General features: G+C 39.7%; 1 protein-coding gene across 1 annotated transcript in view; it reads left to right on the top strand.

Annotated features, from left to right (window-relative positions):
* ARHGAP32 (Rho GTPase activating protein 32) overlaps positions 1-17,704 on the top strand; it is a 118,167-nt gene that overhangs the window by 42,693 nt on the left and 57,770 nt on the right. The window contains 4 exon segments of the mRNA XM_070400005.1: positions 89-173; positions 6,039-6,125; positions 13,666-13,803; positions 16,628-16,720. Coding sequence (XP_070256106.1) covers positions 89-173; positions 6,039-6,125; positions 13,666-13,803; positions 16,628-16,720 — 403 coding nt within the window.

Genomic DNA, 17,704 nt, shown 5'->3' with positions numbered 1-17,704 from the left:
TAAACCCGTTTTATTTTCTCTTGGTGCTTAGCAGTTTCTTCACTGTTTCGGTGTCTTGTATCTCACTGATTTATCTCATGTGCTTCAGGTTGCCCTTCACCAAAGGCCACTTTCCGAAGATGGCCGAATGCGCACATTTCCACTATGAGAACGTTGAGTTTGGCAGCATACAGGTATGTTTGAAGTGGTTCCTACAGGCTGAGTTAAGTTTGTTATTCACGACTCTTTTTCAGGACTAAACCAGGCACATATTCGTTTCAGGTATACAAACATAGTGATGAGACATTTATATAACTTATAAGTGATCACCCCAATAAGTCTAGTACCCATCTGACACCATCCATAGTTATTACAATATTACGTTATTGTGTGTTTTTTTTAAATACAAATAAGTGGCTCTTTTTTTTTTTTTAATATCTCCACAGGAGGATAATTTTTCCATTGATTTTTAGAGAGAGTGGGAGGGAAGGGAAAGGAAGGAAAGAGAGAGAGAGAGAGACATCAATGTGAGAGAGGCACATTGATTGGTTGCCTCCCACACTTGCTCCAATTGGGGGATTGAACCTGCAACCCAGGCATGTGCCTCAACTGGGAATCGAGCCCACGACCTTGAGTTGCATGGGATGATGCTCCCACCAACGAGTCACACTGTCCAGGGCTATGCTGTTGTTTTTTAATCAGTGCATTTAAATTTGGAAAGTTTCCCCCTGAATAGTACATTGAACAAACTCTATAGGTTTTGATATATAGCGTTGTATTATGTTTTGTTTAGAGAAATTGAAACCTCAGAGGAAAAAAAAAGATAATTTCTAGAAAGGACTTCTTGTTTTAAGTAACACGATATATAGTTTTAGATTTTGTGAATTTATTATCTTTGTTGCACTTCTCTCTGTTGTATCATCTCCATTGTTCAAAAACTAAGACTTATTCAAATTTCAGAAAATGTTTTTTCAGTAAGAAGGGAAATATCCCTTGTAACATGCAAATATCAGTAATCAGTTCATTCTGTTTTACCCATTTGAGGCCTTGCTCTCTTGCTGCTGTGGCTGGTGTGGTGCCGCCACCTAGTGTGGAGGACACTAAAACATTTGTGTGGTTTGCATTTCCTATTATTTACTCATCTGAAGCTGAAATTAATGTTTCCTTTTTATCTGATTTCATATAAAGCATTGAGGTAAATTAACCTGAATCCAAGAGATCAGGTCTTACCTGAAATAAGACATAGGAAACGTATGAATTTAATACCTATTCCTTGAGCATTTGCTGCTGAAGTTACTGTGCAAGGGCCTGGGAAATGCTGCTGTTGCTTTCTGGGGTCAGATCCACTCTTGCCTTGATACTGAGAAATGTGGAAAGAGGTTGTAATGTTTGACCCAAGTGTGAAAATGTTGAGGAAAAATAATGTGAAACACAAATCCTGACTTTTCATTTTAAATGAAGTTATCAGGATTATGATAATCAAATACAAGCCAGTATTTATTGAATGTTTTCTGTGAGCCAGATTTACACTAAGTACTATTTGTATATTGTCTGATTGAGTCTTCACGACAGTTTCAGATGAGGAAATCGAGGTAGGAAGAGTTTAAGAACTTACCTAAGATCACAGCTGGGAAGTGGAGGGGTCTGTGTGTGCATCACAGCCACGAGCCATTAACGCCCTGGGATGTAAGCATAGGGCTCTGGGAGAGAGAAAACTCTTCTCTGACCAGAGGGCTCTATTTGTAGGTTTGCTGTTCAGTCATAACCCAGGTATCAAAGCAAGTCCTGACCACACAGAAGTGTGAAAATGCCCATGAAGCCCTCTTTTCCTGACGAGTGTATGTTCTGGAGTGAGCATCTGTAAGACAAGAGATGCGATTCTGCTAGTGTGTCATTCGAGCTCATTTCCCATGTGTTCTGCAGGCTGCGGGCATCTCACTGAGCTGAGGGGGATTCTAGTGTCTGGAGATGAGCAAACCTGGTTGTCAACACAGGAACAGTGCTCTCTCCCAAGTCTGGAGGGAAAAGTGGACCGTGAGGCTTATGAAGATGCGTGTAGGTCTCTAGATTTTTCCAAAGGAATTTGAAGCGCAGTTTTGTCTACTATTGATTTTTGCCTTATATGCTGAAATTAGAACTCAGTTCACTTATTACTCACCTAAAAGGCCACTCTAATATATATTCTTCCACTTGGCATTCTCGACTCAGGAGTTTTAAAGTGCTATTGTCACTCTTAATGTGTTAGGGTGTTGACGGCGGGCAAGCGTGGACCACATAATATTGTGAAACAGAAATATTTTTCATGTTTCCACACCTCGTAGAGGCTACAGAGGTGAAATGTACGAACTCCAGAGGTATGTCACAGTGCAATTGCAACCGTACTAGAACTAAATAAAAGATGAATAAAAGGTCTCCCTTTACCCCACTTAAAATCTGTTGATTAGGCGTTGATGACCGGTATTTTATGTGGGTGGGGTGATGTATTTCTACCCTGACTTACAAAACTGATGTCCATGCTCCCTGTAGAGAAAGGACTTTTCTGAATATTGGAAGGCTTTCTGGATAGAGTTTTATTTTTAAAGATCCTAACAACACTAATTGCAGATTGGTTACCATGGTGATAGAAAAGTGAATTCAGTATAGGAAAAATAACTCCAAAAATAGATTTGTAAGGAATCTAGAAGGATGGGACTTGGAAATTCTGTTCTCCCTTCCTTATAGACAAAGCACTGAGATAGCGTTACGTTGAAGGAAGTAAAGATATAATGTAAATCATTACGTTCATGTCATTCAATAGGCAAATGTAGCCCAATTGTTCATAATGTGTGCTCTTGGCACATGTGGTGTGGGTCCTGCATAAAACCTCGCCATTCTGACTTGTTCATAGGGTGTCTTAAAACCAACAGACAATTCATCAAGAATGCTTTTCTTGAATACCTTGTAAGAGATTCTTTCCTCAGGGGAAACACGCAATATACCAGTACACCTAAGAAAAATGTAATACATATTGTGAGAGTGCTTGTATAGGCATTCAAAGGCAAGAGAAGTTACTTCCTGTGGCACTCAAGGAAGGCTTTATTGGAGCTTGAATAGATTTGGGATATGCAAAGACAGAAGCGCAGAGCATTTAGACAAGGAAAATTAGCTTAGACAAAGGCACCTGGGAGGAGAGGGGAGGGGATGAATGGGTTAGAAGGATTATGGGAAAACGTGATTTCGAAGATATTTGGAGCAGTGCCTTTCTTCAAAGCTCATCTAAGCTTCTGGACTTTGCATTTAAATTACCTTCTTAGTAGGAATTGAGAAAGAATTGAGAGATTTTTGAAAAGAAAGTACCATAATCAGTGTGCGAGGGAAATGGAGAGAGGCCAGTGGGAAGACTACTGTGAATGTCCAGTCTGCAATTGTCTAGCCCAGACACTGTGAGGCTCAGACCCAGGGGAGAAGCAGTGGAGAAGGGGAAAAAAGGAACAGGTGAGGTGTGAGAGGCAAGTTTTGGGAGACTAAAGAGCGAGATTAGGGAATCAAAGGTTGAGATCAGACCTTGACCCTGGGAATATAAAAAGAAAGGATATGTGGAGAGGCGGAGGGGTAGATGAATACGGATGATTAGGCTGGTTAACAGTGAATGGTTATGAAACCAGACACAATGGGTCCAAGGCTGCCTGTCACTACTTGAGCCAAATTAAGCAGAGACAGGGTTGAATCATATATGAGCGTTTATTCCAGTACTGCTGGCAGCATGGGAGAGCAGTCGGTCACCCTGGAAATTCTGCTGTGACCCCCCTTGCCAGTTGGCTGATTATATACACACGAGGGAGAAGATGGCTAGGTGCGGCTGTGAGCGTAACATGGAAAGGGGAGGGTCGGGTCTGCAGTTGGGCCTTCAGGAGCTCAAAGATCCATAACCAGGTGGCTAATCTTCTATGATGCTACAAACAGCTCAGCCCATTCCTGAGACTGGAGAATAGTCAGGTTTCTAGGCAAACTCCCAGAGAGGGTCAGGGTCCGGGCACAGCAACCAAATCAAAGCCTGTCCTGTCCTTGGTCTGTTCTCAGAATGTATTTCTTTTCTGAGTCATGGACCCATCGAGGCATCTTACCTTTCTACAGCCTTGTGTCATCCTTCAGTTTCCCGGGGCCTGTATGAAAACCTCTCATCTATAGTTAGTAGGTGTATAGTTATTAGACAACTGTGGCACTATTCTTATTCCGTGCCCTTCTCCACTATCAGTTAGATGATGAATTTAGTTTTGAAAGTGAGTATTGCATTCCAGTGAGACCATGTTTGTTTATTCAGTCACTCATCAGATAATTAGTGACCCTTACTTAAATTCCAGGTACTTTTCAAGATGTTTGGGTTAGGCATATACCTATCTGATTTTTTCCTTATACTAGTATATGATAGTTTAAAAATCTGCCAAATGTGTATTACAGATATTTTTTTATCCCAGTTTGTAACGCATCTTTTCACTTAGTTTATGGTGTCCCTTTTGTGATAACTGTAAAGTTTTTGATGTAGTCAGTCTCTTATTTTTCCTTATCTGCATTGCAGCTAAGACATTCTTCCCCATCTGTGGGCTTAACGCTATGTTCCTGTATAGCTTTATGGACTGACCTCATGCACTTGAAGGAATAGCTGGGGAAATCAGTGGGTGGGCGGGCGTGGACGCTGGTACCAGGTGTTCCTTGCATTGTCCTTTATCACTGCGGGCCGCATGCAGCCAGTCAGGGTTTGGCTGGTTTCTCCTGACCCTGGCTGAGGCAGGTTCTGGATCCTCCTGTGCCTTTCCCAGGCTTCCAAACACATCCATGAACCTCTTGGGTCTCATGAAAGTCTTGTCACTTTCTGCAACTTCATTCATTCAGGTTTCATTTCACCTTTCATTTTTTTTTTTTTTCATCTAAAAAATCCCCTATGACTTTGTAGTTCATCTGATGTATTTTGGCTAATGTGAGAATGATTTTTATCTCTTACAAAGGTGTTTTTTAAAAAATACTTTTTGTGATACTGCTTTCAAAAACAGAGCACATATCTTCGTCATCCTTATATTTCTGATAACCTTAACTGTAATAATCGGTATCATTTTTTAAGTAGTCACTGAGTGCCAGCTGCCTCAGTGCGTACTTAATAACTGTTATCTCATTTAATACTCAAAACCTCGAGAATAGTTACTGTGACATCATCTCCATTTTCCAGGTGAGAGATTAAGTAGGGGGATCAATATTGCACAACCAGCTAGTGACTCTTTTGAACTCAGGGTTGTCTGACTCTGGCCCAGAGTTTGCCAGTGCACATCCTAGTTAGGGCAGGCAGGTAAGGTGAGTGAGCGCCGTGAGTGGGATAAGAAATAGCAAAGAAGCAGCACGATGGATGACAGTTAACATCCAGCCTCGATGCTGGTGAAAAAATAAAGAGGAATCGATTCGGTGGCAAAGTCTCTTGGAGCCACATTCACAGGGGCCGGTCGCCTCTCAGCTCCAGCCAGTTGTTGCCCATGTGAGAATATGGGTCCAATACTTCAGATTTCCTGATGTTTCAATAGAAGCCTAGAAATTGTTTTTTTTTCTTCATATAAAACCACCCAGTTTCTAAATGCTATTTTGTGGTTCGAATAAAAATAAAGTTCAGTGTGCAGACCTGCACGGTGAGTCTACAATGAAACGTATCTGGAGCCCACGCTGTTCTCCGGGCCCCGGTCTGCAGTGTCTGTAGCAGAGCTGAGCCCTGGTAACCCAGCTGCTCACCTGCCTCTCCGTGGCCCTGGAGCCTTCCTTCCCGCTGTGCTGTCAATAAGGGCATGGAGACCTGCCCTGGAGCGAATGTGTTTTAGTGGCTGCTGTTGTGCACGTGTTGGTTTAGATACAAGCTACAATTCTCAGAATCACATCTTTTTTAAAATCTTGAATTCTTTATCTCCAAGTAGTAGAATTCTACTCTCAGGCACACCTCATTCCATCACGTTGATGTGACAACGCCAGGTATTACTGAACGCTTCGTTTGTCCTTGTTCGCTAATCACGGCTCTCCCTCTCTCTGCCCTTTCTTCTTGGCCTCAGCTCTCCCTTTCAGAAGAGCAGAACGATGTAACGAAAAACGGCTGTGAATCGAAAGAGCTGGTCTACCTCGTGCACATCGCCTGTCAGGTAATTTTGTGGATGCGTTCTCCGTTTCGCATGAAATGTGCTAAGGATTGTTTTGAGCGATTGTTAAGTTCCTTTCTGTAACGCTTTTCTCATATTGCCTAATAGAATCCACAGGAAAATCCTCGTACAATATTGACAGGGAATTGGACGATGAATGGCTATTGTTAAGAAAATAAAGGGTATCCTCTAAAAAAGAGGAATCAGTGTCTTTATACAGAACCAAGTGGAATGCACAGTTTAGTATGGCCGTTCACATATCTTCTCTGCACTTGTTTTTAAGGCTTTCGACACCTGTGAATGCATAACAGTGAATATGGAAATACAGATGTTTTGTTTTCTTTCTCTTAGTCATTTTGGCACTTCTATATGTACTCAGAGTTGAAACAGTCAGTTTAAAAGAATCCGTTTTCTAGACATTTAATTTACAAACTTTCAATGGAAATTCTTCTTGTAAGAACGAGGGGAGTCTATTGTTTATGGTAAGATGCTGAGAGCCCACAAAGTCATCTCTGCCTGAGGTGCTCACGTTTCTAACCAGGATGGTGAATTCCACTGTGGTGTAATAGTAGATTGTGCGCATGTTTTAGAACTGTGCTGGTTTTGACTTGCTTTTAATGAGATTTAAAATATGTTACATGTAGCATTGATTATTTCCTCTACCAACTAATCAGGTAATATACTTTATTTAGTCTATGTTTATTGAGCCTTCTGCTTGTTTTCAAGCCAAAATTTCTTGTATACAAAGTTATTCTTTTTCTTTGGAAGAGAGTACGATAGGGTCATTTATTTTATTTTCCCCCACCCAAAATTCTTTTTATTTAACCCAAACCCTTGGTCCTTCATCCTAACCCACTCTCTTTCCTTGTTCTTTGATCTGAAGTTAAAATTAAATAACCTTGAAAAGTCTAAGGCTTATCTCATATGGGAAATACTGAAATTCTTAATCTAGATGACCTTAAGGAAAGCCTTTCAGAATTAAGTGCTTTTTTATTTAAGTGCTTTTAGGTGTCAGAGGATGATGCTGGAAATGGAGTTTTTTTTTTAATGTTTTATTGACTATCATCTCGGAAGTAGGCAGCTCTAAACCACTAAGTTTCATGTTGTATTTTTATTTGATGAGTTAACTTTTAAGTGAGAATATTAAGTGCTTTTATGATGAGCCTTTACTAATAGACGAATATAAAACATATCTTCTGCCTGGCTGGCGTAGCTTAGTGGTTGAACATCAAAGTATGAACTAGGAGGTCACAGTTCAATTCCCGGTCAGGGCACATGCCCGGTTGCAGGCTTGATCCTGAGTGTGGGGTGTGCAGGAGGCAGCCGATCAATGATTTTCTCTCATCATTGATTTTTCTCTCTCTCCCTCTCCCTTCCTCTCTGTTATCTATATCTATATCTATATCTATATCTATATCTATATCTATATCTATATCTGTCTAATCTGTATCTATGAAAAAAACATACCTTCTTTATCTAGAGTACCTGGTTGACATGTCATAGTGAATTCATTAATCCCTCTGTAGCCTAGCACTTTTCAGCATCTTTTTTTCTCACTATTAATTTCCACATGTTCTGACAAGGCAAATATTTTTTATCCTCATAAGCAAAACACAGTGTCAGTAATACCTGTGCTGGCTTTCAAAAATGACCTTCCAAAGTTATCTGTGGTATTTTGATACCATACAGTAGCATATATAATTGTTATTTGATTATGCTTCCATGGGTAGTGACCTAGATAGGTAGGCTGTTTCCTGGTAGTGAACATCTTGTCAAACTGCTTAGAAAATTTTAGACTCCTTGGTATGCTGTTTATTACATCAAAGCAGTAATTTACTGCATTGCAATAATGCCACCACACGGCTCTGCCTCGGCGTAAGCAGTTATTGCTGCCTGCCCATGGCTCACCTCCTGTATTCTTGCCATGCCGCTCAGCCACAAACCATATTAAACGAGAATCCTACTTTTTTAATAACTAAGAGAGACTCACAATCAAACCCTCTAATTTTGCAAATGAGGAAATTGAGGCCCAAATGCCTGAAGTGGCTTTTCTAAGCTGTAGGGAATCTTAGCAGGAGCTGCTAAGGACTTCAGTTCTCTGATTGACAGTTGCTCCTGCATCTCCTTGGAATTCTCTGGTAACAACAGACGTGGGGGGGTTGCATAGTCTTCAGGTAAGATAAGCTCATCCCCACTGATGGGATCTATCCATCTCAGAAGCTATTTATGCACGTTTCATATCTTTGCTAATTTCTCATTTTAATAACGTGCTCTTGAAATTCTTTTTATTTAACCCAAACCCTTGGTCCTTCATCCTAACCCACTCTCTTCCCTTGTTCTTTGATCTTAAAAATAATGGCCAATTATTTCCCTTCCTCTAAGTTGTGGTAACTGCTTCCTTTAGGTCTTATCTTCGAACCTTCTAACCGTGCCATTGCCTCTGCTCTCTAAAGTCTTAATTTCTTTAAAAAACTGTGAACCTAGAAATGTAAATTATGCTCGTCTAGTGAATTGGTCCAGAGTCAGTGGGCATTTTGGGGCGCCTGTGTGTAGTCATCAGATACTCTGACATGCAGTCTGTCATTTAATTCTTACAACAACCTGTGAGGTGAATAGTCTGGTTTCCATTTTGCGAGACTCACAATTGTTACTTAAAGAGAAAGGCCAAGATTTAAACCTCAGTCTAGTGGGTTTCCCCCCCTATTCCTTCACCATTTCCTAATATGATTGTACCTGGGTGGCTACTGTGAACTTTGTGAGCCTATCCCAAATATTAATAAAAGGAACCCAAACTGGCCATCTAGGTTTCCTTGAATGACTTATGTGGACAGGGCGTGGGTAGCACGCATATATGAATAAAGACACTTACAGAGAGAACATTAAGTGGAACTTTCAAATGAAGAGCTTCTGAGCAGAGAGGTGAGGCTGACTGGGTTTTGTCCCAGGCCAAGAGGCTATGTAGGCTGAGTGATTGTAAAACTATTTAACAGCTGGCATGGCAGGGGCCATGCAATAGAGCAGATACTGTCATACAACCTCAGTTATCCGTGTTGGTGTGTCTCAGCTGAGTGGTAACCACGGATTAAACTGCTCTCCTGGATGCCTTGAAGAATTGATGTTTAATGTCTTGCCTGAGTCCTCATTCCCCTCCCTCTTGTGCGAATTATTATTTAGAATAAGTTGTCTTAACCAACATAGGCTCAGGTATTTCCTTTCTTACCTTTTTATTCTATTCTCCAAGTAAATAAACTGGAAGGAAATAAAGTGTTAGGTAGAAAAACAAGTTAGCTAATGTGGATGAAGCAATGCTTTTCCAGTTTGTATCCTGATGTTTATCTGAATGGAAAAACGTTTTTTTGTCTTGTTTTCTGAAAAATCACACTAATTTTTTCTTTGCATTTTACTCACTTTTTAGGAAACAGTGTTTCTAGTTTGAAACCAATGAAAAATTCTAAAAATCTTAGGAAGTTCAGGAATATGTCAAGGTAGATATAAGATAAACTTTTATTGTCCCAAATGTTGAAAATTTAATAATAATAAAAAGAGACCAAACTAGATAAACCCTGCCACTAATTATATTGAGCCCACTACAAAGAATGAAGCATTTATAAGTGAAATGTCAGTGGTAGTGAGTCTTAAAAGCATTCTGTAGTCTACTGTTTTATTCTTTAGCAAATAAGCAAACATCAGCTTTTAAAGGTTAATTTTAAAATGACAATTTTAAACCTAGCTGTTGCAAGAATTTATCCTAACGTGTGCTCTAATGAAAATTCTGTTCTGATCTTTCTCTAAGTAATTTTGTTACTGTAAGTATAATTGTTGCTTCATAAAATACTGTGTATTTTATTGTCTTTTAGTAAGCCTTATGGTTGAAATTAATGCTTCATGATGAAGCTGGATTGTATTAACTACCTCTGTATTTTAACCAGAATTCATCAATATACTAGTTTATTTTTCTGAAGATCCAGTTTTTCATAAATGTTTACAGTAATATGAAGGCTTCATTATGCCCTAGTTGGTGAGGTAAACAGTTGGTTTTAGGGGAATGCTTTCCTACCTCAAAATATCTCCTGTATGTTGATGCTTGAAATTCCACCATTAGAAATGTATTCCTCGGTATTAAATATTTCCTCCACTCAGTCCATTTAGAAAATGAGGTTCCTAAGGGGGCGGGGTTTGCATATGGACATTTGCAGAGCATCTGTATTCACACAATGTACAGGCTGATGCAAACCTCCTGATTTAAACCTCACACCTCTTCTGTGCTGTGTAGGTGGTGCTGTTCCCAGGCTCCCGATGAGATGAGTAAGCTGCTGCTCACAGGTGTTAGGTAACTTGTGTGACGTCCTGTAGCCAGGACACGGCCAGGCTGAGATTTGAAGCAGGTCTCTCTCGTCGCCCTGAACTTCATCATACAGTGGAAGATGTGATTCATAGCACAGTTTTTCCCCAGATAAATTTCCCATGATAAAGAGACTTCACAGGACGTGGGTGAAGGCTGTGCCTCTCAGAAAGAACAGCAGATCTATCTAGAATTTCTCTCTCGCTCTCTCTCATTACCAAGCCAGCACAAGCCACTCCCTCTTGCTGAGCCATTGTGATAGCATGCGTGTTTGCGCCCTGGAATCGAATATAACCCTCTGAACCGCCAAAATGATGTAAAGTGTATATTGAAATGTGTTCCTTCAGTGATTAAAGCGCTACAATAGGTTTTCACCATATTTAGAAACTGAAACCACTGCTTAGCAAGGCCTGGGAGGACCTTGCACCCTTAGACTTGCCTGTCTCTTCTCCATCGTGTCTTGACAGCCTTCTCTCCTCTGCTGGGAGCTTCAGCCAGTTCCCAGGAGAAACTACTTTCTTCCTGCCCAGGGCATTGAGCTTCCATCAGCCCCTAACTCTTCCCATTGAGCACTTGCTGGGTCTAGTTCCTTCCCAGTTTTTATTTAAAAAAAAAAAAAATATATATATATATATATACACACACACACACACACACACACATATATTTATTGTTGACAGTATTATAGCTGTCTCCCATTTCCCACTCTTTGCCCTCCTCTACCCAAACCCAATCTCCATCGTTTACTTGTTGAGACTGTGAATGTTACTGCATTTATGTGGTTGATAGTCGATATTTATTTCTGTGAACAAGACTGCTTAGATGGCAGAGAACAGGATTACCTTTCAAAATTAATGAACTTTATTTTGTGGAGCCGTTTTAGGTTCCCAGCAAAAGTGAATGGAAAGTACAGGTTTCCCTTATACCCCCTGTTTCCACGTATGCACAGCCTCCTCCACTATGGACATTCCCTGCCAACATGGTACATTTGTTACAACCGATGAACCTACATTGACATACCATTGTCATCAAGAGCTCACTCAGGGTGCTGTACATCCTATGGGTTTGCATCCATTTATAATGACATGGACCCACCCTTATAGTGTCACACACAATAGTTTCTCTCCCCTGACAATCATCTGTGCTCCGCCTGTTCATCTCTCACTTCCCAGGAACTCCTGGTAACCACAGATCCTTTTATTGTCTTGTTTTGACTTTTCCAGAGTGTCCAATGGTTGGGATCATACAAAATGTAGCTTTTTCGGGTTGGCTTCTTTTGCTTAGTAATATGCATTTTAAGTTTCCTTTATGTTTTTTTTCCCCCCATGGCTTCATAACTTACTTCTTTTTATTGCTGAATAACATCCCATTGTCTGGATGTACCACAGTTTATTTATCCTGTCACCAGCTGACGATCGCTTCCAAGTTTTGGCAGTTATAATGAAAGCTGCTATAAATATTCATTCGCAGGTTTTTGTGTGGACAGGACATAACTTTTCAGCTCATTTAGGTAAACACCAAGGAGTGCAGTTGTTGGACCTGGTGATGAGAATATGTTTCATTTTGTAAGAAAATGACGAACTGTCTTCCAAAGTGGCTATGCCATTTCGGCAATGAAAGAAAGTCCCTGTTGCTTCACATCCTGGCCGGCTTCGGCGTTATCAGTGCTCTGGATTTTTGTCATTCCGATACGTGTACAGTGGTGTGTCCTTGTTTTCATCTGCATTTCTCTGATGACATGTGGTGCGGAGCAGCTCTTCATATGCTTATTTGTCACTTGTTTATCTTTTTGGTGAAATGTCTGGTAAGGTCTTTGACTCATTTTTGAATCAGTTGTTTGTTTTCTTATCTTTGATTTTTAAGAGTTCTTTCAGTATTTTGGATACTTAACCGGGTATGTCTTTTGTGAATATTTTCTCCAAATCTGTGGCTTGTCTTTTTATTATTTTTTTTGAGAGTGCCTTTGACAGAGTGGGAAATAATAATTTCAGTGAGGTCTAGCTTATCAATTCTTTTTTTTCATGGGTTGTGCCTTTGATATTATATCTGAAGAGTCATCACCAAACCCAAGATCATCTATATTTTCTTCTATGTTACCTTCCAGGAGTTTTATTGTTTTGCATTTTACACTAAGGTCTGTGATCCATTTTGAGTTAGTTTTTGTGATAGGTGTCAAGTCTATGTCTATATTCATTTGTGATTGGATGTCCAATTGTTGCAGCACCATTTGTTTAAAAGACTGTCTTTTCTCCATTGTATTACCTTGATCCTTTGTCAAAGGTCAGTTGACTATGTTTAGGTGGGTCTGTTTCTGGGCTGCCTATTTTGTTCCATTGTGTTTGTCTATTCCTTTGTCAATATCACACTTTACAGAAAATCCTGAAGTAGGATAGTGTCAGTCCTCTAGCTTCGCTTCAACATCCTGTTAGCTATTCTGGTCTTTTGCCTCTTCAGATAAAATTTAGAATCAGTTTGTCAACATCCACAAAAATAAGTTGCTGGGGTTTTGATTGCGATAGCATTGTGAATGTATATAGATCAAGTTGTGAAGAACTGATAACTTGACATTATTGAGTCTTTCTATCCATGAAAATGGTCTATCTCTCCATTTATTTATCTTTGATTTCTTTCACTAGAGGTTTGAAGTTGTCCTCTTATAGATCTTATATTGGACACTTTCTGTTGGATTTATACCTAAGTATTTCATTTGAGGGGGATGCTTATGTAAACGGTATTGTGTTTTTAATTTAAAATTCCACTTACTCATTGCTGGTATATATGAAAGCAATTGGCTTTTGTATATTATCCTTGAATTTTACTGTTTTACTATAATCACATATTTCGGGAGTTTTTTGTCAATTTTGTTTTGCATATTTTATCTAGAAAATCATGCCATAATGTGTACAAAGGCAGTTTTATTTTTTTCCTTCCCAATTTGTATCTTTTATTTTCTTGCCTTACTGCATTAGCTAGTAATTACAGTACAGTGTTGAAAAGCATTGGTAAAAGGGAACAGCTTGGCCTTATTCTTGATCTTGTCATGTAACTCACTACATTGTTTTGGAATTTAACTACTTATTATCAAGTTAATAGAAGCTTTCCATTATTAAATTTAAAATCCTCTGAATGAAATACCATTTTAGAATAAGGTTTGGTTCATAATAGAGACTAATTATAGGAGCCTTTTTTTCTTACCCATAGGGCAAAAGTTGGATTGTTAAAAGAAGTTACGAAGATTTTCGAGTACTTGACAAGCATCTTCATCTCTGTATTTATGACCGAAGGTTCTCCCAGCTCTCAGAGCTTCCCCGTTCCGATGCCCTGAAGGACAGTCCAGAGGTAATTACTCCACCTAAATTAGCAGACATTTTTGCTTGTATACTAAATAAAAGCTTAGATTGAACACTCAGGATGACTCCTGGGATTATTTAATTGTTTCACGGATGAAAAATTAGCAATGCTGGGTAAGAAATTTAGTAAAGTAGATTCAATGTATAATCTTATAACAAACAAACAAACAAAAAACCTCGGATTGTACTATATAAATGAGTAGACCACTCTCCAAAGAGAATATAAAATATGGAAGTAAAAATATGGAAAGAAATGGACTTTAGCAATAATCAAATAAGTGCATATTAAAACAATCCTGTTTGCTTAGTTTTGATGGCTGGCTATGTCTTTGCATCCACCTGCACACCTGCCAAGTATTCCTAGTGAAAATATAAAAGAGTGAAAGAAATATTTTTAAAGGGAAGAGATTTTTTTTATGACACCAGAAATAAAAAATTGTGAGGAATGTTTGAAAGTACATGGGGTAAGACTTATGAGGGAAAAAAATATAGCATAAAATACATGGACAAGAAGACAGATAAACTAGAAATCTTATAGGTAAAAATAGCGTTACATTATGGGCTGCATGATAACAGTTGGTCAACAATGGACAGCATATGTGACAGAGGTCCCATAAGATTATAATGGAGCTGAAATTTTCTATGGCCTAGCGACATAGCTGTCATAACATCAGAGTGCAATGCATTACTCAAATGTTTGTGGCGATACAGGTGTGAACAAACCTGTCACATAAAAGTATAGCACCTACATGCCCAGCTGGCAGGTCACAGTTCGATTCCTGGTCAGGGCACATGCCCGGGTTGCGGGCTCGATCCCCAATAGGGAGCGTGCAGGAGGCAGCCGATCAATGATTCTCTCTCATCATTGATGTTTTTGTCTTTCTTCCTCTCCCTTCCTCTTTCTGAAATCAATAAAAAGACATACAAAAAAAATAAAAGTAAAAGTATAGCACATACAGTTATGTACAGTACATAATACTTAATGATAAACATGTTGCTGGTTTATGTGTTTATCATAATATGCTTTTTATTGTTGTTTTATAGTGAACTCTTTTTACTTAAAAGAAAAGTTTGCTATAAAACAGTATGCCGTGTCATCCGGCAGCAGCCTCACTCATCTCATATTTATTGTGTCTCTTGATTGCATCATTTTCTCTTGGGCTTGATTTAATCTCCTGTTGTTTTGTACATAGCATGCTGTGCAGGTTTGTAACCTAGGAGCCATCGGCTGTACCGTCTAGGTTTGTGTCAGTGCATTCTATGATGAAATCGCCTAAGGATGCGTTTCTCAGAACATGTCCCCATCAGTTAAGAGGTGCATGACTGTAAACAAAATAGAGGGGCAAACAGAGGGCTCTGAGGAGCATGATTATTACACTCAGAGAGAAAGTGAAGCAATCACATTCATGGAACGAGAGAAGAATTTTACAAAAATAAAATAGAGAACTTAGAAATGAACATATAGTCATTTAAATTAATTTTAGTAATAACAAACCTGAATAGCTGAACGACACACAGCATTGACACAGATGAAGGGAGAATTAGTGAGCTGACAGAATAAACTTTATGAGAACGCAGCCCCAAAGGAATAAAACGTAAGAGAATAGTCGGAAGACATGGAGAATAGATGGAGAACTCCCTACTTCCCTCTCACCGGGAGTAACTAAAAATTAATAGAAGAAAATCCCCTAAAGCTAAAAAGGGCATGTTTTCAGATTAAATGGTCCCATTAAGTGCTGATAGAATGAGGGAAAAGACACACTTCTAGAAACATGCAGTGAAACTGGAAAATGCCAAAACAAAGAGAAAACCAGAAAAGCTCCTAGAAAGCAAAACACAGATTTTTCTCAAAAGAACAAGAATTGGACCAGCATTGGACTCCTCAGCGGCTGCAGTGGATGGTTGGAAACAGCACCAAGCCTCATCCAAGCCCTGGGGGGAAGCCATTTCAATTCCGTAATTAATTCCAAGGCAGTTGACACGTTAAGCGCCCAGCAGCCTGTTTTGTCTTCGGGACGGAGAGTGTAGTGTCAGTCACCGGTGACTGGCAGGGCGCTTCACGTGTTAAGGATGGAGGTAAGGTAGCACCATCATCAGTCATGTGGGAACTGGCCCTACAGCAGAGCCTCGGGAGCATCTTAGAGCCACCGGTTCCTTCGTGTCATAGAAAACCTGGGCGTCTCTCCATCCCCATTCCCATCTCTGTCCGTGTGGTACATTTTCCTCTCTCATACCGTCTCAGAACATGGTCACCACCAGGGGGTCCCAGGTTTCTGTCTAAGTTAAGACAGCAGCCAGACTGAGCTGAAGTTTTGTATCCTAAATTCCTGATTCCTACAGTCACTCTTGCTAGGCCTGTTCGTGTGGTGTCACATTCCTGGACCAATCGGCTGGCCCTCGGTGTAGGACCATGTATGAACATGGCTGTCCTGCCGTAGCTGGGATATTACAGAGAAAGAGTTTCAGAGTAGCTGGGAGAAGCTGGGCAGGAGCCTAGTCTGTCTCTGCTATCATCGTTTACATTTTCAACACAGAAGTAGAAAGAAAAAGCAATAAAATTAGAAGCTATCAAATAGTCTGCCCCCTGATGAAGAGGTGTTAAAAGCCAAAGTTCTGTGCAATACAGGGAATTACTATGTATGTGCCTGTAGTTCCAGTTCATGGAGCTGTTTCTCTGGGAAGAATCCTCTGTAACTATGGAAATGCCAAGAAATCTGTAGAGTTGCCTTTTCCCTCAGAACAACCAATTTGCAACAGTTCCTCTGACAGAGAGTAGTACCTGAGTTACCACTGAATCTTCTCTTTCCTTTCAGTCCGTCACTCAGATGCTTATGGCTTACCTGTCCCGGCTTTCAGCTATCGCTGGCAACAAGATCAACTGTGGACCTGCCCTTACTTGGATGGAGGTATTATCTAATTCACCTCTTATTAAGGTTTATTTTTAAAGTATCTACTTAAAGAAATTTAATAATAGTTTAATTTTGATAGCTATTTAAATTTTAGGAATCAAAGAAATGGTGTCTGTTCTATCTTCTAGAAGGATATAGATGTGACACATTAAATATTTTTCATCTGGAATCTTTCTTTGCTAATCCAGGCAACTAATTCTAATATTATTTTGGTGCTTAACATATTAATGTATACATTTAGAAAAGTGTGTATATATTTTCAGTTGACTTAGTAATTGAGAATATTTTCCAGTTATTTATGAACAAGCGACAGCTAACCTTTTAAAGGATCTGATTTAAGAAGTCTCGAGTGCCTTCTGGAAAACTCTGTGCTCACCTTCTCACATGGCCACAAGAATGACAGCTGAATTCTAGAACAGCCATCCTTGAGAACCACTTAAAAACTAGCTGGAAAGAATTTCTGTAACTAAGGATATCTAAAAGAAGCCATGTTGGGACTGGTGGGAAGGGTGGAGATGTGGAACAGGCAGGTCCGCACCTGGGTGTGGCAGTTAAGAACTGGGAGGGATATCTCAGCTGTGCAGGTCTCCCCCTAGGAGCAGTGGTCCCAGCCTTACACTGGACTCCCTAGCCCAGGGTATCAGGGCCTAAGACATCGAAGAAAGAAATTCAAGAAGATGCAAATAACTGGAAGCACATACTATGCTCATGGATAGGATGAATTACCATTGTTAAAATGTCCACACTACCCAAAGCAGTCTATAGATTCAAGGCAATCCCTCTCGAAATACCAATGGCACTGTCCATAGAACTAGAAAAAATAATCCTAAAACTTATATGGAACCAGAAAGACCTGGGATAGCGAAAGCAACATTGAGAAAGAATAACAAAGTTGGAGGTAATACGCTACCTGACATCAAATTATACTACAAGGCCATCATAATAAAAACGGCATTATTATTGGTATAAAGAGAGACACAT

This window comes from Myotis yumanensis, unplaced genomic scaffold, assembly GCF_028538775.1.
Source record: "Myotis yumanensis isolate MYYU_CA2020_CCGP unplaced genomic scaffold, mMyoYum1.0.hap1 SCAF_19, whole genome shotgun sequence".
Lineage (NCBI taxonomy): Eukaryota > Metazoa > Chordata > Mammalia > Chiroptera > Vespertilionidae > Myotis > Myotis yumanensis.
Note: the sequence above shows the minus strand (reverse complement) of the source record. Positions and strands in the feature narration are given on the sequence as shown.